The sequence below is a fragment of the Urtica dioica genome, chromosome 11 (genome assembly GCF_054948205.1).
Source record: "Urtica dioica subsp. dioica isolate 48M chromosome 11, U.dioica_male_clone48M_v1_H2, whole genome shotgun sequence".
Taxonomy (NCBI): Eukaryota; Viridiplantae; Streptophyta; class Magnoliopsida; order Rosales; family Urticaceae; genus Urtica; species Urtica dioica.
Window position 1 is genome coordinate 10,894,664 of NC_142766.1, and position 25,002 is coordinate 10,919,665.

The following is a 25,002-nucleotide window of genomic DNA, read 5'->3' on the forward strand; positions in this document are numbered from 1 at the left end:
GAGGGGATCTCAAACATGTATGCATGTGTAATTTATTCCAATTGTAACTCGTTTTTAGTAATGTTCAACATCGATTTACACATTAAAACATGGAAAAAGTGTTTTTTTTAGGAATTGGTTATGAAATAAGATGGTATTGCTTATTCTTCTTCCTCTGTGTAATGAATCAATGGATTTTTGTTCATTTATCCGAAAAATTTCACAGGTTTGGGTATGATGTCTAAAACTTGATGTGTTATATCTAGATCCTGTTGAGTAGTGTATTGAGTATGTTTTAATGTGTGTTAGTGTATGAGTAATACCATTGTAAATGTGTTTGAAGAATTCGTGTCTTTGGATATTAGAAGGAAATATGATTGACATATTTTGCAGTAAATATGTGTAAATGTGAGATAGGCCCAGATTATTTGTAAGTCATTATTTACACATAATACCATTGTAAATGAGTTTAAAATTGGTGTTTTTGGATTTACAAGGATGCCGGTCAAACAAACAATCATGCTCATAGCCGCCACAGGAACATCTTTTATGTGCGTTATAACAGCATGTAAATATACGTAAATAACAGCATGTAAATATACTGCATTATAACAGTATGTAAATATACGTAAATACATTATAACAACGTTTGAAATATATGTGCGTTAGAAACAAGAAATTTAAATAATAAAACGAGACAAGATAAATCATGCAGTAAATATAAGTAAATAATATAATAGGAAACAAATAAATTGCCAAGGTTCAACGTCCAAATTAGTTCCTAAAATAAAGGGAATCATTAAGTTGACTAAATCATATTCCCACTTATATGAGGAATTTAAATTCAAAAAAACCGGGAAGTTATATAATCAGAAATTTCATAAATATTCGAAATTCAAACGCAACAGGGGTAAATTTGGAAATGAAAAAACATATTATTGGACCACGTCATCCGAGTGGCTATTTACTTAGTATTTACAAAACCTTGGCTATATAGCAAATCATAAGGTTTGATTTGGCTATTTTGCTAATTTACCCAAATAAAAATTATGATAATATTAATATTAAAAATCAACTAGTTATACATAAAATTTCATATTCTACAACTAATTTAACAAAAAAAAAAAGCCAAAAACACGTTCAAACCTAAACCTATTTTCTGATGTAACCAAAAAATTAAAAAAAATTAAATACAAACTCCAATTAAACACAATAATGAAGTTAGAAACTAAGAATTTGAACTAAATCCTAAAAAACTAACGAAAAATTTCGTGAAGAACACTAAGTATCATCAAATTTTAAGAATTGTTGGTATTTGACCACTTACATGTAAGTTTCCGTCGGAATGCGTGAGAATTTGCTTAAAGACAACCAGAAAGTGGGCGGATTCCCTGAAAAACATCGGAAACCGGAATGGTTTCCTCGGAATCCAAGAATTTTTTTTTGGTTTTTTACATACCGGTACCGAGATTCTAAAAAAAACGGTTTTCAGTCCGGTTTCCGACTGGAATCCACAGAATTTCAATGGTTGACATAGATGTCAACAACAAACATCACTTGTTGACATATATGTTAACAACTAACATCATTTGTTGACATAGTTGTCAACAACTAACAACATTTGTTGACATGCCCATAATTCAATATAATACATAATTTGACAAAGACAGTTTACCTTTGAATCTCAAATATGGGCGTCTTAGCTTTTCTGACAGGTGAACAACGTCCTAATTACAGCGCTCTTCCGGAAAAATTACGTGGAGGAATTCTTTAGACGAGTTATTGGTTTTTAACGTGAAGTTGTTTATGGAGAACAACATCAAGTGTTTTTGTAAAGCTTTTTTATTAGCGTACATTGCATGACGCCATATATACACAGAGAAATGAACCTCCAAAACATCACCGTCATCAAATGTTGAGCATTTCTAGAAGATGAACTTAGGGCGCTATGTGAATTCAGCGGCAGAGACAGTGGAGGAGTGGAGTTTCTAGGTGGAGTATGAAAGTGTCGTAGTGGAGGAGGGGAGTTTGTAGGTGGAGGATGGGAGCTTCGTGGTGGAGGAAAAACGTTTCGTGATGGATGAGAGAAATTTCGTGGTGGAGATCAATGCCGTTGTTATTGTGTCTGCTCGTCTAATATCTTCATGTCTTCTAATCCCACCGTAGCATGAATTACCGATTCATGAGTTGAGACCTTACCACACCCCTCCTCGGATATAAATGGCATGTTGGCCACTCTTTTAGGCGAATTTCCAACACAACCACTATCACGGCTGTTACAAGTGGATCCAACCCCTGGAGAATTGAGCCCTGACAGATTTAGTTGTTGACATGGTTTTTCAATTATTTCCCATATCAGTTGAAATTTCTTTGTGTCATCTTCCCTCATCATCCTCAAATATAAATATCCTTTCAGTGTGTCATCGTTGGTAATCTCAACAAGTTTCACTGCACCAGCCATCGCGTATAAAACCCTGACGGTATGAGTGGATGGTGAAAGTCGTAAATTCGCGAAAATGATTTGCATCAAACTAGGGAAGTCAACTACAGAAAACATCATAATTCCGAAAGATCCTCTCTCAACGTACATACCAGGCTCAATCCAGATACCAGTGTGCTTGAATAATAAATAGATCTCTGACATCACTGCATACAAAAATTCATAGGCAGAGTTATATAATCAGATATATCAACAAATGATGGCGTTTGCTGAAATTGTATGTCAACAAATGATGGCATTTGTTGACATCATTGTAAACAAATAATGAAATTTGTTCATAAAACTTTGAAATATATCCAATACAGGCCACAACTTCAAAAAAATTCCAATCCAAATAAGCTTTTAAAACAAAAAAAAAAATGAATTTTTTAAGAGATAGAATTTTTTCAAACAGAGAATATTAAAAACAGAGAGAGAGAAGGTAGCTGAAGATATTTAAACACGGAAAAATTCCATAAGTAGAAAAATGCCGAACCATGAGCTTGAGATTGAGCGAGAAAACGCAGATCTGGCCGTCAGACCTTGAGCCTGAGCTTGGGCGAAACAATGACAACGAGAGAGTTTCCACTGAGAGCTGTGAAAACCGAGAATACTAAGATTTCAGAGAGTGAAGCTCAAGAGAGGCGCGATGATTTCAGAGATTGACGAAGAGAAAGATGCGAGGGTTTCGGAGTTGAGGGAGAGAGTCACGAACAAGGTAAGAAAAGATATTGAATGCCCATCTGAAATATTAAATGCACATTAAAGGAATTGGTGGGGCATTGTAAGAAAAGATTTACAAGAGGATAAAAATGGTTACAAAATATTTTCTCCAAAATTTACTAATAAAAATGATCAAATTAGCATTTTGGTTGAGAATGAGAAATTGGTTATTATACATTAATAAATTCGTCCATTCCCTCAAAGCATAGAGGCCCTTGAAATAGGCTTCATTGCGCATTGGGCTTACATATGAAGTTGAAGCAACACGATAAATAGTGGACTTTTGGGCATTTGGGAGTGCATATTGTGTAGTTTGCGTAATCTTCATCACTTTAAGTTCGAGACTATTACTAAAAAAAAAAAAAAAAAAAAAGGAGACTGAGCGTTGAGTCTATACATTGCAATGTACTTTTTTTTTTTTTTTTTTTTTTTTTTTTTTTTTTTGGCTCTAGTCGTTTTTAATTTTAATAGTTGTGGTTTCTTCATCTGTTCTAAAGGTAATGTTTAGAAAGTCAAAAACTTATCTTACATTTTAACAAAGCGTCCGATGGCTCATATCCTTCCACTTTAAATTCGGATGGTTCTCTACTTCTCTTACACAATGCAACACGAGACTAGTAGCAAGTGGATATACCTAACAAAAAGGACTTAATTCACAATAATGTTTTTCCATGTTGCTAAATTGGTATCTCTAAAAGTGCTTCTTGCTTTAGCCGCTCAAAATGATTGAATTATGACCCAACTTGACATGAACAATGTATTTTTAACAATGATATATTCTAGCAAGTATGTATGGAGCTTCCTTTGGGATATAAGCCCTCTCTTTCTACCTCAACAAATGGTCATCGTCTAGTATGTATGGAGCAAGGATTTTTTTTTTCTTCCCGTCAATTGCCTAAGTCAGTTTATTCCTTGGCCCCATAAAACTCATATTCGAGCTGATTTCTAATTGGTGTGTTATCTCAAGCACAAACTCGGTCAAGTATTATTATTGGGGATTTCCTCGTTTGGATAGTCTTTTCCAACTCCGTGCCAACTCCGGGAATACTCTGATGCGATTTAGGGGCATGTCCATATTCTCAACACTCAATCACAAGATTTAGTAGAGAAATTTCATTTTCTAGACTCAAAAGTTATGGAAATATCTCAATTAGACCCGCTAGTTAAAAAATATCTAAAATTGGATTTTTGTACCAATTTTGGACGAAAATACCCTTAATTCAAAATAACTCATATTCTTCTCTCATTTTCAAATCATCTTCATCACAATTCTTGTCACTTTCGAATTGGTTGCGCTAGGATTAGAACTCTCGGTGGTCGAGCTCACCGCTGAGCTCGTGGGGTTCGGGGCAACGCCCCGAATTTTTATTTTTTTTTATAAGGAATTTAGGTATATGTTTTGCTTCGATTTTGAGGATTTCGCATCGTTTTTTGAAAAAAATTCCATAGTTTTTGAGGGTTTCGGAAACTCGTCGGAACGTGTCGGAATCCATCGGAACTCGTCGGAACGTGTCGGAATCCATCTTTGGAGGTGAATTTTTTTTTTAAAAAAAACTGGGAATTTCCGATGAAGATCATCGGAATCCATCGGATTCGGTCGGATCCGACCGAATCCGATGGATTCCGATGGTCTTCGTCGGAATCCATCGGAAATTTCCGATGAAGACCATCGGATTCGGTCGGATCCGACCGAATCCGATGGATTCCGATGATCTTCATCGGAAATTCCCAGTTTAAAAAAAAAAAAAAAAAATTCACCTCTAAATCTCATTCAAATCAACCTTAAAAAAAATAAAAAAATTAACCTCCAATTCGGTCGAATTTGGTGTGGTGGGCGTTGGAACTCGTCGGATTTGGTGTGGTTGGGCGTCGGAATGGGGCTCACGTCGGATTTGGTGTTCTTTGGTGTGGAGAGAAAATGAGAGTGAGAATGAAAGAGATGGAAAGAGATGGAGAGAGGGTTTATTTTTGAATTAAGGGTATTTTCGTCCAAAATTGGTACAAAAGTCCAATTTTGGATATTTTTTAACTAGTGGGTCTAATTGAGATATTTCCATAACTTTTGAGTCTAAAAAATGAAATTTCTCATTTAGTATCTTTCTCGCCAGCTCACTAGTCTCATAAAAATCCAAATATCGAGCTCTAGCTTCTACATCAAGTGAATTAGTGCAACTGAAGTTTTAATGGGCTGGTTGATCATCCTACACTCTTATTTTGCGATAATCAAGCAGTCATTCACCTTGCCTCGATTCCGGTGTTTCATGAGCAAACTAAACACATTGAAATTAATGGTCACTTCGTCCGCGACGAAATTTCCAACGGTGTTCTCAAACTTTTTCGGATTCGCACACACCACCAATTTGTCATATATCTTCACCAAACCTATACCGGCTACTTTACTTCTTCCTCTACTACCAAGATCTCTACTTTCTATTGTTGTCTGATACAACTGAGCTGTTATATTTTTCTTCGTTATAGAGCACATAAGTACACGTCAATTTTTTTGTCTGATACAACTGAGCTGTCAATAAATCTCGAGTTCTGTTATTTGGGAGCTTAATTATTTTCCCAATAAAAGCCACTTTGGTTCTGTTATTTGTCACCTACCATGGAGCTCAATGGTTCTCAATGGAATCAGAATCCTAGCATGATTTTGACAGAATTATAGTTCTAGAGAGTTTAGCGAAGAGCAAATTTATTGGCCAAAGTTTTATTTTCTTACTCGGCTTCAAACCTAAGCCCATATTTCAATATAATGCCAAAACAACTGTTCTTAGATACAAGGGGGTGTCAACGAATCAATCATCGAAAATAGTAATTTAATTGTCTACCCACATCAGCCATATTCATAACCAACTTAACACACAAAAATGATTATAATAACAATAAAAAGTGAAGTTTACAAACCAAAAGTAAAGAACAGCAATTACTTTGTAAGCATCTTCTTGGCATTATAATCTGCTCCTACAATGGTTCCTATATCGGGAAGAGCCAAATGTACCTTAATTCGCAAAAACATTCAGTCTCACGTGGGCCGAGACTTCTGGGTGAAGCTTCAGCTCAGCTACATACTCGCCTGTTTCTCGAATATCGGGAAGAGTAACGATTCTCTTGTCGATGTCCCTACAGAAGTATGACATGAGTAGAAAAATTACGACCAGAGTAAGAGTTCAAGTGTTTACGATACTGCAGTGATCTACAAAGCTCATTTTATTTTCTTCATAATTTTCTACTACACACTTACCTTTGAAGTTGAGCCTTGATTATGTCCACAATATCTTGCGCCGTAACACTGTAAATACAGGCCTTTAGTCAACAAACAAAGTAGGCGAGAGGTGAAAAATGTTTAGCTATCGACAGTTGTGCTAAGTTCGACTCACCTTCCAAATATTTGCTTTCCTTTTCCACCTTTGCGCTTCACCTTAAAAGTTCCAACAGCTTCAAACATACGAGCCAATTGTTGTGCCTCTTCTTTTGCCTGCACAACGAAATAACAGAAAACGCAACATTTAGTAATCACCAACACGACATAATAGGTATAAAAACAAAGCTTTTACCATTATGGAGCAAGAGACTGAAATGAAGTAGCAAAAAAAAAAAAAAAATCTATATTATGCAGTGCATTCGATTTTAAGAATTGTAAAAGCTGTATTACATAGATATCAACAATTAAATTTAAAAAAAAAAAAAAAAAGATTTTAGTGTTGCCAAACATTACTTTTCGGTGTGCTCATCCAAAATGGATCGACTTGGCAATAAGAAAAAAAGATAAACATAAAGGTTGTGTCTAATTACCCGTCTTTTCTCGGATTCGATTCTTTCCTCCTCGATCTTCATTTCCCTACAGCAATCATCAAAAGTTTGAAAAACCAAGTATTCCTTCATTTTTCGACAATGGGAACTCGCAATAAGTTCACTGTCTGCGAAAACCTAGCAATGTACTGATGCAACGTAGAATAATCAATCATCACATATGGATTATCCAATATCGCCACCGCCTAAATGAATGAATCAACTATCAAGCCTACTTAGGATAAGCAATACTTAAACCTCGAGATTAAATTTGATATGCACTGGAATCACAAATTAAGTTCACATAAACCCATAAAATAAATCTACAATACAACAACCAATCTCACCACATTGAACGAGTCAAATTCATAAGCAGAAAAAATTTCATAGAAATAAACATTATTGTAGCATTTAATGAGCAAACTAGACAAGATTAAGCTATGCATTACTTGAGCAGAATTGGCGTGACAATCTGGGCTTTTCCCAGTGGAAGAAGATAATTCCTGAAAAACCCAGCCTTCACGTTTACCAATTGGCCTTTCGTCCCAACCTTATCTATGTCCTCCTTCAAAATTATCTGACCCCCAAATATAATATGAGCGAAAAAGAAAAGAAAACAAAAAAAATGTACCGATTCTGAAACATAAACGTATTTGGTGTGAATACAAATTTGCTGTGTTTATACCGCTCTGGTTTTCTTGGCTTTCTTTTGAGCCAAAACCTCAAAAGCGACTCTCCTTTCGGTCGCTTTAGTGGCTTCGTTTGTATTTCCCACGAAGCTCTGAAGCCAAGTTGACGAAGTCCATGATAAAGTCGACGCCGTCGATGCCATTGTTCTGCTCGAAAGTCACTCACTGTATTACACGCTCTATCTCTCTGGTTTTATGGAGTTGGATTATATCTTATCTACTGTGTTGCGTTTGTGTGTCGTGACTCGTGACTCGTGACTCGTGACTCATGAGTAGGAGCAGTGTCTAGGTCCCCGTATAATTGGGATTCAGCCCATTTTCCACTCCTCAAAATTTCGTGGGATTCATTCTTTTTTCTTAATTTAATCTTAATAACGAAGGATTATCTTCGTAACTTCAGAAGAGTTCATTTTTGGATTTTTATTTGAGTAGTACTCAAATTAATATAGCGAACATATTATGAAAGATCTTTCGAAATTTATTTGTTTTTATTAGGGTTCGAGATGTTTATGGTGACTTATTATTTTGTCACACTAGTTATACTGTTATAGTGGATTAACTCTATTTTTTTTTTTTTAAATATTCGTATATTTTTAAGGTTTTGGGGCATTGTAAAAAAATTCAGGTATTTTAGAAGTTAGTTTGAATATTCCGGAGTTTCAAGGACATTTTCGATGTTTTTGATATATATTTTTTTTAAATTCTATTAGTTTTAATTATTTTTCTTCTCATTTTTTTTTTTTTATTTTGTCGAATTTTGTTGCGAAATTTTTAAAAAATTAAAATAATTCTTAAACATTTTTAAAAAGACGAAAAATACAAAACAAGAATCAAACAACAAATATATCTATTTTATTTTTACTATTTTTTCTAATTTTTGTAATATTTTTTAAAACGGCAATTAAGTCAATAGCCCAATAGCTCATCCTCCTTTTAAAAAGTTGTCAAAATTTCATTTTATTAAAAAAAATAGTCCACAAGCCCTCGATAAATCAAATTGACTAAATGACTAATTTAATTTGCTGCGAGTTGGTAGGTTATTTTTTGATAAAATGAAACTTGGATTAAAATCTTAAAAGGAGTCCGTGGAATGACTAGTTCCAACAAATTTATGCTTTTTAAATTCAGAAAAAAAAAAACTTGAGAAAAAATCTTATGAGATCACAAAAAACTAAATTTTTGTTTGGTAGTCTGATTTTGTTTTTATATTTTTTTGCTTTGTTTGAATTTCTTTCTAATTATTTATATTTTTTTTATTTTTAGCAAAAACAAAAATTACAAAAAATTTAAACAAATTTATTATAAAAAATAAAAGTACGATGAATTGGAAAAAAAAAAATTATTAATTTTTTCTTTGTTCTATTTTTTCCCCCCTGTTTTCGGGTATTTTTTGAAGAGATATTGTACCAAGTACCAACTAATAAACAAATCATTTTCATTTTAGTCAATGTTTCAATTTTATTTTAAAATAGCATTTTACGGTGACATGACAAGTGGAGTCAAATATATTCTAATTAGTATACCCTTTTCTCCTACTTTTAAAAATTATTCATTTTTTTTAGAATTAATGACATTTTTGGCCCCTCGTCAAAGACCTCTTTAACACATTGGTCCCTGATTAAAAAAACTTGCAATTTTGGTCCATTATGATAGTCATTTTTTCACTTTCAGTCATTCTGCTAGCATTGTTGTTAAAATTGATTGAAAATTCTCACGTGTAAAACAAAAAAAAGGAAATTATCAGAATACCCTTAGCTATTCTACTTCCTAATTATTGTTAATAGATAAATAAATAAATAAATAAATCTTCTCAATCCTCCCCCACCACCACCGCCATTAAAATAAATCTTCAGGACCTGGGTTGCCTGGTACGCGTCCAACGCTCGTCGATTCTCCCGAGCGACTCCTCCGCGGCCCGGCCCCACTTCCCGCCCTCTCAGAGCCGTCGATTCCGACCGGACTCTCCTCTTGCCCGACGAGACTCTGCTCAGAATCCTCTCCCGGCTTCCGAGCTCTCAGAGAACCGCGAAGTCGCTCGTCTGCAAGAGGTGGCTCGGCCCCCAGGACCGGCTCACCCGATCGCTCAGGCTCGCCGATTGGGGGTTTCTTCAGTCCGGGAGACTGACCTCTCGTTTCGCGAATCTCACCCACGCCGATCTGATTCCCGGCTCTCTGGTCGCGCCTCGAAGCTCGGAGGTTCTCCTGAGCCACAGGCTTCTCACGGCTCAAACAAACCCCCAATTCTCAATCCTCACTAAATCTTCTTCTTCTTCAAACACTCAAACCAAGCCTCTCATCAACAATCTCGACGATGGCTGTCTCATGCACATATTCAGCTTTCTCTCTCCCATCCCTGGTAAAGTCCTCGTTTTCTTTTTCCCCTCTCCATTTTCATTTTTAGGGTTTCTCTTTTTTTCCCTAATATGCTTGACCTACCTACATACAGAGTAATGGATTGAATTTTCTTAATTTTTTTTATTCATATACGAAAAAGGAAATCGAATGCATGAGAGAAGGTTTAAAATTGACCTTAAGCTTCGTAACTTAGGATAGCTAAAGGCTCGATTTTGATGGGTAGAAGATGACTAAATTAGGTTACAATAGTGTTCTCTAGAAGATGAGAAATAAGTTGCCCGAGCTTGATGATCTTTATTTCAGTGATGGTGAACTTTTTTCCAACACAAGATATGTTATGCTAAAGCCAAACCAATACCTCAATTTGATATATAATAAGCTCTTCTTCTCATTATCCTTTAATCACGATTCTCGTGCTTAATTTTTTTTGCAACTTCTCTTTACATCAGGTAGTACTGAATAAAAAGGGATATTAATAAGTAAATAGTTGGTGACAAGAGAGTGAAAAAAAATATAAAAGTCCACCTCGAAAAAAAATATTGGGTCGAGCAATAGGCCGTTTTCTCGATTTTTCACTACTTTGTTTCTTGAATTTGCACGGCATGAAGTTGTGGGGTGGGGTTTTTACTGGTCTCTAATTAATTATCAGTTTTGAACTTGTAGTTGGCCGAATGAGAAATTTCGGTCCCAACTGGAAGATGGGAGTGACAGTTCTTTCGTTGAATGAGTTAGGATTATTAGTACTGGGAATGCTGGGATTATTCGTTGAAGAGTACCCTGGCAGCGAAAGATTTGATCTCTCTGATCGCTGGCTTTCTTTTGAGTGATGTCGACGGAGAAGCAACGCGAGAGAGAGAAGAAGAAGAAGATATTTTTATTTTTTATTTTATTAATTTTAATTGTAATATGATTTGTTTTTTAATTTATTATTAAATTACGATTTTGTCCTCATTTAAAAGGCACGTGATACGCACATGATCTATTTTTCATCCGTTTTGACGGTTTTTTTAACAGAAGGACTGAAAGTGAAAAAATGACTATCATAATGGGCCAAGATTGCAGGTTTTTTTAATCAGGGACCAAGGTGTTAAAGATGTCAAAGACGAGGGGCCAAAAATGTCATTAATTCTTTTTTTTATTCAAATCAACGCAACCTCTCTCTCTCTCTCTCTCTCTCTCTCTCTCTCTCTCATGCAGTACCAGAATACGATGTAGAAATTTTGCGAACCTGTAGTAGCCAATTTTGAATGAAAATGGGCTAACAAAAAAAACCTTGGGACATGTACCTTGAGTCCAATGATTTAGCCAAATTATATTGGTTGAGGCTCAAAACGGTGTTTTTATTTCATATATTTTTTTATTTGCGATAGTTTTGTTTATCTTATATTTTAGCCAACTAAAATCATTTGGGTCTTTCTTCTTCTTCGTCGAAATCATCGTTGTCTGTGGCTTTTATCTATGTGTCAGATTCTTTAATTAACGTTAATAGGGATGAGAATATTAAGTTTTCCATATTTTTTTTTTTTTACTTTTGAATATTAAATAGTCTATCAAAGTAAATTTTCGTTAATTATTGTTAATAGTTTGTTGGGTTTTTATGGTATTCGAGTTTTTTTTCTTCTTTAGAATCATGTATATAGATTCATTAATTAATGTTAATAGGTGATGAGTTTCTAGTGTTAGTACCTCTATGGCATGATTTAGTTTGACAAACAATTTTGCTATGTGGCTTGATTTAGTTTGGCAAACAATTTTGTTAAAGTTGTTCAAGACAAGATGCAAGAAGATGTTCAAACTTCAAACCCCGGGTCACTAAAAGTTACTTTCCTCCCGCGCGAAAATAATTGGAAATATCATATTTTCAGTTCAGAATATTATGGAGAGATATTCCCGGATATTTGGTTTATGAAAATAACAGATTCACGAGAGATTTGGTGTTAAGCTAATAAAATTCCTTGTGGACCGAATTAGGTTAATAACTCTTATTTTGTTTGGTCAGTTTACGACAACCTTAACCTAGAACCAGTATCTCTACTAAGAGATCTTCATTGACAACTGGTTCAAGGAACTTGCTGCTGTTGTACTTTATTTGTACAGAGTGTGAGTGCGTGTTTTGCGTTGATATGCTGAGAAATTCTTCGAGAGAAGATCGTACGATCTTCATGAGGAAGCGTCGCGTGAAAGAGAGAGGGAGTCTCTGATCTAAGGGGAGCTTAGATTGACATCCATTGGAGAAGTCAAACAAGTTAGGCGTTTGAGAGAGAGTCTGCAAAACTAAGTAGTGTACTTTTGATTATTGAGATAGTGTATCACTTTTCACTACCAAACGTATCAGTCCACTTGAGTTAGTGCTTTATCTACGAACATGACAAATTTCGTGTTTCTTTTACTGTCTTCTGTTTGCTTAACTATTTCTGCACCGGGAGATAGTTTTTCAAGTATTTGTCAAACGATATAGTTGAACACACACTACTACAAATGTTGGATTACACAACGGATATTCCACAACGGAACACAGTACCGTTGTGGAATCTATATGCTTCCACAGCGGTACAGTTGTACCGTTGTGGAATGTCCGGGATTCCACAATGAGTCACTGTACCGTTGTGGAATGTCCGGGATTCCACAACGGTACAACTGTACCGTTGTGGAATCTTTATGCTTCCACAACGGTATTGTGGTACCGTTGTGGAATCCCGGACATTCCACAACGGTACAGTGACCCGTTGTTGGATCTCGCCGCAGTCAAGGCATCAACTCGCCGCGGCCAAACGCTTCCACAACGGTACAGTGTACCGTTGTGGGAGAACTGTAAAACCAAACATTTCGCCGCGGCGAGCTTAAGCCTTGGCCGCGGCGAAATGTTTCCACAACGGTACAATAACCCGTTGTGGAAACATTTCGCCGCGGCCACGTATATATTTGGTCGCGGCGACATGTCGCAGACTGGAATTTAAAAACTTCCATCTCGATTTTTTTTTCAAAAATTTCATAAATTTCATTCTCTTCTTCTTCTCTCTCTCTCTCCCCGACCAAAACCCACTATCTCTCTCTCTCTCTCTCTCCAACCCACGCCCACTCACCGCCCCTCCTTCTTCCTCCGCCGCCGTCGCCGTCCTCTCTCTCTCTCTCTCTCTTCTCTCTTCTTCTTCTCCGCCCTTCTCTCTTCTTCCTCCGCCCTTCTCTTCTTCTCACCTTTTTTTCTTCTCCGCCCTTCTTCTTCCCCGCAACCCTCTCCTTCTTCTCCGCCCTTCTTCTTCTTCCCCGCCCTCCTTTTTCTTCTCCGCCCATTTCTTCTCCCCCATCCTCATTTTCTTCTCCGCCCCCTTCTTCTTCTCCGCCCTCCTTCTTCTTCTCCGCCTCTCCTTCTTCCAAACCCACCAAACCCACTCTTCACAAACCCACCAAACATTCCGACCCACCCCCACACAAACCCACAAACCTTGCCTCCGACCACAACCCACATCTCCGACAACTTCATTGACTCACCACGCCCCATGCTCGTCGTCTTCACTCCGGGTAAGTATTTTTTTATTTAATTTGTATTTTTATGTTGAAATTAGGTTAGAATTGTTTATTTGTGTCTAAATTATATAGATATTGAATATTGAATTTGATATTTATGTAGAAAAGGAGTGTGAAATTGAATTTTGGTTTGAGTTAGAATATTTGATTACCTTGCGTTTGAGTTGGAATTGAGTTAGAATATTAGATTGAATTTCGGTTTTAGTTTGTGTTGGAATTGTTTTGAATTGAAATTGAATTTCGGTTTAAATTTATGTCGGAATTAGTTTGAATTGAAATTGAATTTCGGTTTGAGTTTGTATTGGAATTAGTTTGAATTGAGATTATGTTTAATTTTATTTTTTCATAGATTATGTCTACTACAACCAAGGAAGTGGATAAAAAGGTAAATTAATTACATGTTATTTGAAGTATTTCATTTACAAGAATATTTGTTTTCTAATGTTTTTTGTTGTTGTAATAGACAATAACAAAAACCTTGCCTCCGACCACAACCCACATCTCCGACAACTTCATTGACTCACCACGCCCCATGCTCGTCGTTTTCACTCCGGGTAAGTATTTTTTTTATTTAATTTGTATTTTTATGTTGAAATTAGGTTAGAATTGTTTATTTGTGTCTAAATTATATAGATATTGAATATTGAATTTGATATTTATGTAGAAAATGATTGTAGAATTGAATTTTGGTTTGAGTTTATGTTGGATTTGAGTTAGAATATTTGATTACCTTGAGTTTGAGTTGGAATTGAGTTAGAATATTAGATTGAATTTCGGTTTTAGTTTGTGTTGGAATTGTTTTGAATTGAAATTGAATTTCGGTTTAAGTTTATGTCGGAATTAGTTTGAATTGAAATTGAATTTCGTTTTGAGTTTGTATTGGAATTGGTTTGAATTGAGATTATATTTAATTTTGTTTTTTCATAGATTATGTCTACTACAACCAAGGAAATTGATAAAAAAGTAAATTAATTACATGTTATTTGGAAGTATTGAATTTACACGAATATTTGTTTTCTAATGTTTTTTGTTGTTGTGCGTATAAGGGTTTTTTTCGGATTTCAAGCTTGACAACCAAGGAGCCCGAAGTAACAGTCAATCAAAGTTTACGTACAATAGAAGAAGTCATATACACCGGATAACTTAGAAAGAGTTCGAGAAGAGTGGGTATTTTACGTACAAACTTTTATAGAATGTGAATATTAGTTTGATTTTGGATGATATAGATATTTGTTTTGGATGTTTTTTTTATATATATTTGGTTTTGGATGTTATGAATATTTTGTTTTGGATATATAATTTCATTTTAGGTTTTTTAATTAGAAAACTACAAAAATAGCTCTTAGGTACAATTTCGCATCGACTACGTGTATATTTCGCCGCGGCGAAACTTGACACAACGGTACAATTGTACCGTTGTGGAAAGATTCGCCGCGGCGAACTATACACGTTGCCGCGGCGAGATGTTTAAATCTGTTAAATTTTTCCACAACGGTACTGTACCGTTGTGGAATCATTACACAGCGGAGGATTCCACAACGGTACAGAACCGTTGTTGAATCATTCCACAACGGTACTGTACCGTTGTGGAATCCCCTGTTTGTAGTAGTGACAAGGTTCAAAATGCCATTTCGAGCCTCTTGATTTACGAAAAATCAACACGCCGGCGGAAAATCTAACAAAAAAGATATATGGAAAATGGCACATGCCGTTTTCAAATGCCACTTTCCATGGAAAACTGACATGTCGATGGAAAGCGGAATGGAAATAATTTATATAATATGTTAAATATATATATATATATATATATATATATATATATATGTATGTATCTTTCAATTTTTAAACTTGAAATTAATTCTAATTATATTTTATAATCTTAAATACCTAATAGTTTTGCCCTAATATCATATAAAATACTCTCGTTAATTTCAATCTCAATATATTTATACCCAATACATATATATATATATATATATATATATATATATATATATTTGTATAGATATGTATATATATATATATATATATCTGTATAATTTATGTGTGACATATTTTTTTATAACGTAATTCATAATATATATATATTTTATATTGATTTATATATTAAAGTTTTCTATTTGCATATCTTATATTGAAATTGTATAGAATGTAACCAGTTGTCAACTTGGTTTAGTGGTAAGAATTTATGCACCCAAGGTGTAGGGCTGGAGTTTAGATTTGATACATGTCGAATTTTCTAAATTTTTAACAAAACAACGACAGACTCTGAAAACGACAAAAAACAAAAAACGACGACTTTATGCGAAAAACGACGACATTCGACGAAAAACGATAAAATCGAAAACGACGACATTCGTTTTTTGCTCCGGCAGCGATGCCGCCGCCAATTTTCGTCGGAATTTAAAACATTGTTTGAACAAATTTCTCAGTATTAATTTCATATGATTTTCCAATTTTTTTACTTATGAATTGTGTATAGTTCATCAAAGTAAATTATTGTTAATTAATGTTAATATATTTCTAGATTTTTTTTTTTTTTTTTTTTTATATATTTAAGGTTTTTTTCCCCTTTCTATTGAAGAGTAATGATTGTTTTGAACTGACGATTAATTGATTTCTATGTATTAAGAAACCAGTTACCTAAATTGCGATATTTTAATTATTCCGTTTTTCTTTTTTATTTATCTATGAAAATAAAAAATAATGGTATTTGGATAAAAGACTAGTGATTAATAATCTGTCATGATTATTAAACTAAAGTTTTTAAAACATGGACCAAATTGAAAATTTTAGTTAAATAATTTTTAAAAAAAGGTTTGAAGATCTAGAAATTTTCAATCTATTCTTGTCTATTTTCAATTATAAGTATTATTTTTTTTATATTGACAAAATATAATATGTAGTTCCAGCTGTGGTATATTTATCCATAGACTTTTTAAGTTACTTCACCGTACGATAAGCTGATTCACCACAAATTTAAGTTGTTGCATTAATTACCTATCGGCATTTAAATTTATGTTTCGAACACAACATGTTATATTTGAAAAAATTGTCTGGATTTTTCATGAAATCAAATTGAATTACGTCTTCTAATGAAAATAATACTGGTAAATAAAAAAAAAATAAGGATTATTTAACTCTTTTTTTTTTCGTTTTGTTAACTTGAATAGTGCCCTTATGCTTTCCACGATTTTCGAACTTCTAAAGATGGTTAGATTTATTTTCCGTCCATCCACAGCTCATAGGCGTGGGGAAATTCTAATTGAGCGAGTTACGATCGATCAAATACTTGACAAGACTAAATATACGACCCTACAAAATAATACACTACTATTAAACATGAACATGATTAGCATGTATATGTGTATGCATAATTAATAAACGATCATTTTCTTAAAAAATAACCGTGAACGACATTAGTCTATGACTTTTCAGTAGCTTATCTGGGCAAATTAACATGTACAGGACTAAACTAGTGATTTTAAATATTAATACAAGTTAATGGTTGGCATTTTTGTTGTATGGATTTTAGTCTAATTAAGAGAAACTATTTGACTGATATGTGAATAAGAGACCAGTATTCATTTGTCCAAATGGGGAATACAAGCAGCGAATATGCTTTTCTCTATCTGTGATAAAACCTGATTAATATTGTTATATATATATATATATATATATATATATATATATATATATATATATATATATAAAAGACTGTTCATAATATATTGATAAAATCCAAAAGCTTAAATTACAAGAATATCGCAAAAGAAATTTGAAAACTTCTACATAAAGAAGATGTAAAGTGGACCATAAATTATCATAAATACAGCAAAATAATTATGGATTACCTGTTTATGCAGACATCCACTAATTATTAGATTACTACACGAATACGAGCGAAAACCGAATATGCTCTCTATCCGTGATAAAACCTGATTAATATTGTTCTATTTTTTTTATTTTTTTTTTTATAAAAGGCTGTTTATATATTCATAAAAACCAAAAGCTTCAATTACAAGAAATATCGCAAAAGAAATCATTCAAAAATCTCTACATAAAGATGAAAAGTGGAACACAAATAATCATGAATACAATAAAATAACTTGTGGATTATCTGTCTATGCAGACATCCAGTCATTATCAGATTACTACACGAATTACGAGCGAAAACTCCAGTTGTTTTAGAAGTCTTGCCCAACTGAGATCCACCCACAAAGAAAATCATATCTTAGATATGAGATTCAGATATAAAGAAATATTCAAAACTACTCCGATTAAATATTGGGCGGTACAGAAGTCATATCTAATAAGTCTGTATTATTGAAACATAATCAAAATAATAATAAAAAAAAAGATAAAAAATACATTCCCTTAAGCGTCAAGAGTTCTACATTAGTCGAGATCAGTGGACACTCCATATCCCAATAAAGATTAAAACCCAACTCTTAATTTTTTTTTTTTTTTGGAAAAATAGTGCTACGGCCTAGATTTGGATTTAGATTTCAGAATTTTGTAAGTGTATAACAACGGGTTTAATTAGGGGTGATATTGGTTCAGTTCGGTTCGGTTTTGGACCAATTTGAAAACCGAAACCGAATTTTCGGTTTTGAAAATTTGGGACCAATGACCGAACGGAATTGGTTAACCAGTTTTAAAACCGGTTAACCAAAAAAATCGATAACCAGTTTTATAACCGTTTAACCAGTTCTAAAACCGGTTAACCGATTTCAGAATTGGATTATCAAATTTAAAGATCTTACAATTATCCAAATCGGTTATCCGGTTCAAATCGGTTAAACGGTTCAAATCGGTTATCCGGTTTTAAAACTAGTTATCCGGTTTCAAAACTGGTTATCTGTTTTATATATAAAAAAAATCGGTTAAATAACCGATAACCGAATTTTTATATATTCAAAACCGATAACCGAACCGGTTCTTAAATTCGGTTTCGGTTAACCGAATCGAATTTTTGGTTTGATGACGTGACACCGAATTTTGGTTCCGGATCGGTTCGATTATCGGTTTAACGAATTTTGTGTCAATTTTCGTACACCCTTAATTAGGTTTAATTTTGTTGGTCCACACTTATCCCAAGTATATTCGGTATTAACGTGTGCTTCTAATAATATTCTAATGCCCACGAATTATCATTATCTATATACTAATACAGCATCTAGTTTTAAGCGCTTACTATATATATATTTATTTATATAAATATGTATATATAAACGAGGCAATAGATCTTTGCCACGGCGAAAATTGAGAGGACAAGAAAACATATCAGAATAACATAATCAAATAGCTTTGCTTAGAAACTTCTATACGTAATCCAATTATTATATGAGCTAAATAAAATCCAGATAATTAAGTATCCGCGAGTCAACTTACTAGGGGAAAAAAAAACCTACTAGATAGCTATTTTTTTTATTGAAATTAATAATACCAATTATACGAGATATAACAGTTTGATATATATATATATATATATATATATATATATATAGTATACAAATTTAAAATTATCAATAAATATTAAAAACCTACTATAGTTGTAAAAAGAACGTAAACCTGCGGGGAATAACCATGAAGCTATAAACTTGTCAACGATTTGCAATTGGGTAGTAAATAAACGTTGGTTTTTACTACGTTTTTAAAAGATATAGGTATATGGTCAAATAAAACATATCTTTTTTTTGAAAAAAATTAAAACATATCTTATATGCTTCAATTTATATAATAAAAGTGAACCAGCAAGAATATGAATTACTTTACAAACGAATCAATTAGCAAACATTTGGATCCTTTTATAAACAAACCATTACACCGTTTATCAACAAACAAAGAAATAGTTGGAATTTGAGCCCCAAATCTAACCTAAACCAAAAAATCAGTAACAAAGAACACATAGATACTTTTAATACATGAGCTACGTCGATATTTGTCGCTGCAAATTTCACTATAAACTCAAATTGAGAATGGTGTTTACAACCTCTCTTTCTCTCTCAATGATAACAACACACACTTGATATTTAAAGAGAGCAAGCTAGATCTATCCGCGCATCATCTCAACAATTCTGCTCTACACATCAACAATCTCTCATTTAGAGACTAATCTCATCACATCACATGTACACGTCTCCATCTGCAGCAACTACTCTGATCCTCACGCAAAGAGTCCAACTAAAGTTGAGCACAACTTTAATTTGTCATATGACATTGCCTTCGTCAGTATGTCAACTGGATTTTGACTCCATGTAATATTCTCTAGCACTAACACTCTAACTCCATCTTCCAAAGCCAATATGATGGAGTGATATTATAGACGTATGTGCTTCATTCGAGCATGGTACACCAGATTCTTTGCCAAATGAATCACACTTTGGTTGTCACTGTATAGCACACTCTCTTCATGGTCCTGATTCAGCTCGCTTAAAATGATTGCAACCACATAATTTACTCTATAGCCTCTGTTATGGACACGTATTCAGCTTTGTACCTAAAAAAGGTGACTATCTTATGTAACTTTGAAACTTAGCGAATAGCAGTTCCTCTGAAGATGTAAACATACACAAATGTCCTTTTTCTGTTATCGACATCACCACCATTGTTAGTATCAAAATGGCCTAGAAATTCCACCTCTGACTTCTAAAAGGTCAATGCCGAGCTCGAGCTTCCCTTCAAGTATCTAAAGATCCACTTCACAGCCTCCTAGTATTCCCTTCTCGGATTGTTGTTAAACTTGCTCACAAATCTCACTGCCCGAGCAATGCATAACCTCGTACACTTTATTGCGTACATGCGAGTGCCAATAGCCAAAGCATAAGGGATCTTGTGTGCACTATCTCGTCATTAGTCATTGTGGTGAGTACTCTTTAGACAAACTGAAGTGGTTGGCCAAAGTAGTACTAAATGGTTTCGCCTTATCAATGTTGATCTGCTTAAGTACATTCTTTACGCACTCCTCCTGCGTTAGCTCGAGTCCCTATCTAGTTCTATTAATTCTAATCCCAAGGATCTGCGTCACGGCTCCCTCTTTCATCACAAACTCTTTGGACAACTCCTTCTTTAGCTTGTCAATCTCGTGTAGATTTACCCAAACGGTCAACACATCGTCATGTCGTCAATGTGGACAAAAGAATCATGTAGGAGTCCTTGACTCTCCTTGAAGTAACAAAACTGGTCCACCTCGCATCTTGCGAACTCAACTTTCTTCATGAAATTGTCAAACTTCTTGTATCAGTGCCTTGGACCATGCTTAACCTTGTACAACCTCTTCCGATACTTACACAAAAGCTCTTTTTTTCCCTTTCACCTCGAAGCCTTCAGGTTGATTCATGTAAATCCTTCCATAGAAATCACCGTTAAAGAAAGCAGTCTTCACATCCACTAGCAGGTCGATCCGCGCATCATCGGCGCAAGGTTTTCATGGTCACATCTTAAAGAAAACAATGTTTCCTTATAAAATATAAAATTTGATAGGAGGATATATGGTTTATTGCATGATTGAGATATTTTTTTTATTTTTGAACACCACTCTAAGGCTGGACCGATTAAATGGTCACTAGACAAGCGACATCGACACTATTCATTATATTTTATGTCGTTGCAAATCGATTTTTCTCATTACAATCCTTCATACAATGGAAAAATTCATATTTCTAAGATTCGTTTTGCAAAATAATCTATCAATACTAAAAAAAGACTTTTAGAAGCTAGTAGATTTTAGAAGTGAATAGTCGCTTCTAATTAGTAGTGACATTCCTTGTCCTATTAGAAGCTTTGTTTTTAGAATTATAGAAGAAGTGATTTATGTTGTTCATATTTAGATTTTAGAAGCTACTTATCTATTCTAATATATTATGCATTTAATAAGTGATTAGATGCTTTTAAATTTTAAAATATTTTGAGCGTTTAAATTACACCCTTTTTAATTTTAAGCGACATTAGAAGCGACTAGTTGCTTCTGAAATATAGATCAAAATCAAATAAAACTCTCTTCTTCCTCACTTCTCCTCACTTACACAAATAAAAGAAGAAGAAAAATAAAACAACTCAAACTCTTTCGATCAGTTAAATCTACACTTTTATAATGATTGTCGACGTCGTGCTTCTCTCTCTCTTCGCCGCTCTCTCTCTCTCTCTCTCTCTCTCTCTCTTCATGACTTTAAGAAGAAAAATTTAGGCCTTTAGAAGCAACATTTGTCGCTTATAAAGTCACATTTTCTCCTAATGTATCTTTTAATAATGTTTGTGTCGTCTCTTTGATTAGTCCATACATCAATTTTGAGGGATGCACCTATGGAATTGCAAACTTTTGTGTCACAGTGTACAACCCGTTAGTGGCTTCGGTCACTTATCTTTTCATATTATTGTTCGTGTCCCCCTCAAGATAACAAATATTAGTCGCAATGACCTCAAGAGATTTATATTTTCATCCTTGGCGGGGTTGCATCGGGGTTCGAATGGCGGACAATGTTAACTGGTGTGATGAGAGGTCGAAAAGTTCAGGTTTTGCATCTTAAGTTCGACCCATGGGCGATTAATATGGAAAACATATAGAGTAGATAGGTATGCCTAGCTTTTTATTCATAACCTCTAGAATAAAGCATCATATGATACACATCGCTCGAAAATAATTTTGTCCACAAATTTTGTATATGCTTTTATCGTGTAAATCCAACAATAGTAAATCATAACACTAACTGTTGCGTTATCGGTCGGCCACTTTTTCGAACCTTACTCATTGATAAATCAAAATGTTATGAGAAATCACAAGTATTATGTATTCACCTATGTCACAAATCTTGACATCATAAATTATATCAACCAACCACAAATTATAGACAGATGTCCCTTCATTCGTAAGCCCAGCCCAAAGATAATATATTTTTTACTTCTATAAAGGAATTATTTTACAAATTTGTACTTGATTTTTCTTCTAGTGACAATAATTTATGGAGTTTGAACCAAATAGGAAGATAATTTTGTAAGTGTTTCTAAATTTCATAAAGCTTTCTAGTATATATTGATGATATTATTTCAGTATTAGATCTTTAATGGAATTAGCATCGACTAATGTCAACATTTATATGTTGAGATTTATTAGTATAGTCAACATTGATTAAAGTGCCAAAAATGCTCTTCTCTCACCACACCCACACCCAAGTGCCAAAACACCATATCCAAATCCAAACACCACACCCCACAATCTTCCTCTGCGATCCACCGGATCTTCGCCGGAGACTCACTATCGCCGGCGCTGAAGAAGGAGCTTCGGACTCGATCACCACCGCCTCATGTTCCTTCCGGAGAAGCTTGCACCGATTCTCCTCACCGGTGGTTCCGAGGTTGATTTTGACGTGGTTGTCGCCCGAGTCGCCGAATTTTGGGTTGAATCACGTGTTGAACTCGAAGGCGGTGGAGGCGGGACCGGCGCACGCGGCGGTGGAGGTGCGATTTCAGATTTTAGGGTTTTTCGTTCGACGGTTAATCAGATTAACATTCACAATTAATCGGATTAACTGTCATAGTTAATCCCGATTAACTGTCATAGTTAATCAGATTAACTGTGATGCACCTCTTTCGAAAACGATTTGAACATCGGTGAGTCTCACCGTTGCGTCGATCCGGCCATTTGAAAGTCGTAAGTCCAGTTTTGCATATTAACTGTGATAGTTAATCGGATTAACCGTCCAGATTAATTTGATTAACCGTGACGATCCTCCTCCGGAAACGATCTTGAACATCATTGAGTCTCGTGGTTGCACCGATCTGACCATTCGAAGGTCGCAAGTTCAGTCTTGAAATCGTCGAAAGAAGCTAAGATTTGAGAGCTTCGTCGCCGAATGTCAAGACCTCACTTTCGACGTAGACGAATGAGACTTCGTCAGAGAATTGAGCTACGTTGGAGGCGATCCAGTTAACAACGGCATTCGGATATGAAGCTAGGGTTGAGATTTCGCCGTTTGAAACTTTGATGAAAACTCCGATTCCGGCGTCGGAGACGATGGAGATGACAGTTAGTATTATTTACTCTGAGAGTTAATAATAACAACCCTTAAGGGTATTATTGGAATATTGAAAGGTTATTATAACAAATTGGTTATTTTCCTAAATATGTTAATAGTTGGATTATAATTTTAAAATAGAGGGGCTGTTTGGGCTAGATACCTAACCCACCCATATTTGTTAGTGAATGAATAATTTCATATCGTTCGGCACTTTTCAAGGGCCACGGTAAAAGGGCAATGTTAAAAGTGTTACACGACACTTTCTAAAAGCACTTCAATTAGTGCGCCATGTAAGATTCACTAAGAAAAATGAATAGACGGAGCGTTGTCCATTTGATTGCACGGCGCTAAAAAGCGTCTTGTATTGTAACACAATATATGAGTGTTGTCTAAAAATGCCATTTGATCAATTAACAAATTAATTAACAACAATTTAAAATTTTAAAATTTAAATTTTACAGCTGAAATTATTAAAAATATAAAATCACAACCTAAATTTGAAATTTGAAACTCATAACCTACATCAATTCCAAAAATTTAAAAAATATCTGAAAAAATTCTGAACTCAAAACAAATACCCACAACAAATTAACAACTTAAATTTCAACATATTTTAAAAAAATGAAATTCTCTCATTATCAAATAGTGTAAAAAGCTATCAAAAAAATCGCGGCCGTTGGAGTACAAATCCGAAAGAAAATAGGTTGGATACATCCAAACACAAAAAAAAAAAACACAATATATACATAATATACCCTAAAACAAAAAAACAAAACAAATTTTGAACATTTAAAAATAAATTCGAGACAAGAATGGTGGTGACTCGAGGAACACCCCTACGACAAGATATTTGGAAAGCCGGACTAGTTAAATATCGAAGGATGATCTCAATGAACCCCAAAACGAGGAGAAACGGAAGCGAATGGCGGGACTGGATTTAACGATGATGGAGTTTGCGAGGTCTCTATATAAGAATATTTCTATTTTTAGTTTGTTATCAATGGAAATAATCTCTCCATTAATATGGTCCATATACAAACGGTTTTCGACCAAATATAATGCACAATTAAGAGCCGAAATTAAGCAAATTGATTACGTTCATTATAACGTAATATTTCTCATTGATGGTTATGAGAATGTAATATAAACGATTTTTGAGGTCCCTAGGCTCACTCATTCAATTCAGAAACTAACACCATCTAAGAGAGAGAGTAAGAGCCTAGAAGAACCACAAAATTCTCGTCGGAATCGGAGTCCGGAGCTCGCCGGAAAAACCACAACAATGGCCGGAGGTAAACCGATCCTTTTCGCTTCCGCTTTAACGTGTTCATGTTGTTAGAATACCTTTAGTATGTGTAAAAATATCTTACATTTGGTATCAGAGCCTCCATAACCTTTGTCTTGTTGTTAATGGTGGTGTTGTTTTTTTTTTCCATTCTTTGGG

General features: G+C 34.4%; 1 protein-coding gene across 1 annotated transcript; it reads right to left on the reverse strand.

Annotated features, from left to right (window-relative positions):
• Positions 1 to 5,889: 5,889 nt before the first annotated feature.
• RPL9 (ribosomal protein L9) lies at positions 5,890 to 7,920 on the reverse strand. The gene is made up of 6 exons (XM_089629695.1): positions 7,659 to 7,920; positions 7,423 to 7,550; positions 6,977 to 7,022; positions 6,562 to 6,659; positions 6,426 to 6,473; positions 5,890 to 6,304 (listed from the first exon to the last, which is right to left on the reverse strand). The coding sequence occupies exons 1-6, from the start codon at positions 7,803 to 7,805 to the stop codon at positions 6,184 to 6,186; spliced, it is 588 nt and encodes a 195-aa protein (XP_089485821.1). The 5' UTR covers positions 7,806 to 7,920; the 3' UTR covers positions 5,890 to 6,183.
• Positions 7,921 to 25,002: the final 17,082 nt, after the last annotated feature.

Coding starts and splice junctions, on each gene's coding strand:
- RPL9 (XM_089629695.1), bottom strand. CDS start 7,805: ATGGCATCGACGGCGTCGACTTTATCATGGACTTCGTCAACTTGGCTT. Junction 7,023..7,422: donor GTCACGCCAATTCTGCTCAA/GTAATGCATAGC, acceptor TGATTGCTGTAG/GGAAATGAAGATCGAGGAGG. Junction 6,660..6,976: donor TCGAATCCGAGAAAAGACGG/GTAATTAGACAC, acceptor TTCGTTGTGCAG/GCAAAAGAAGAGGCACAACA.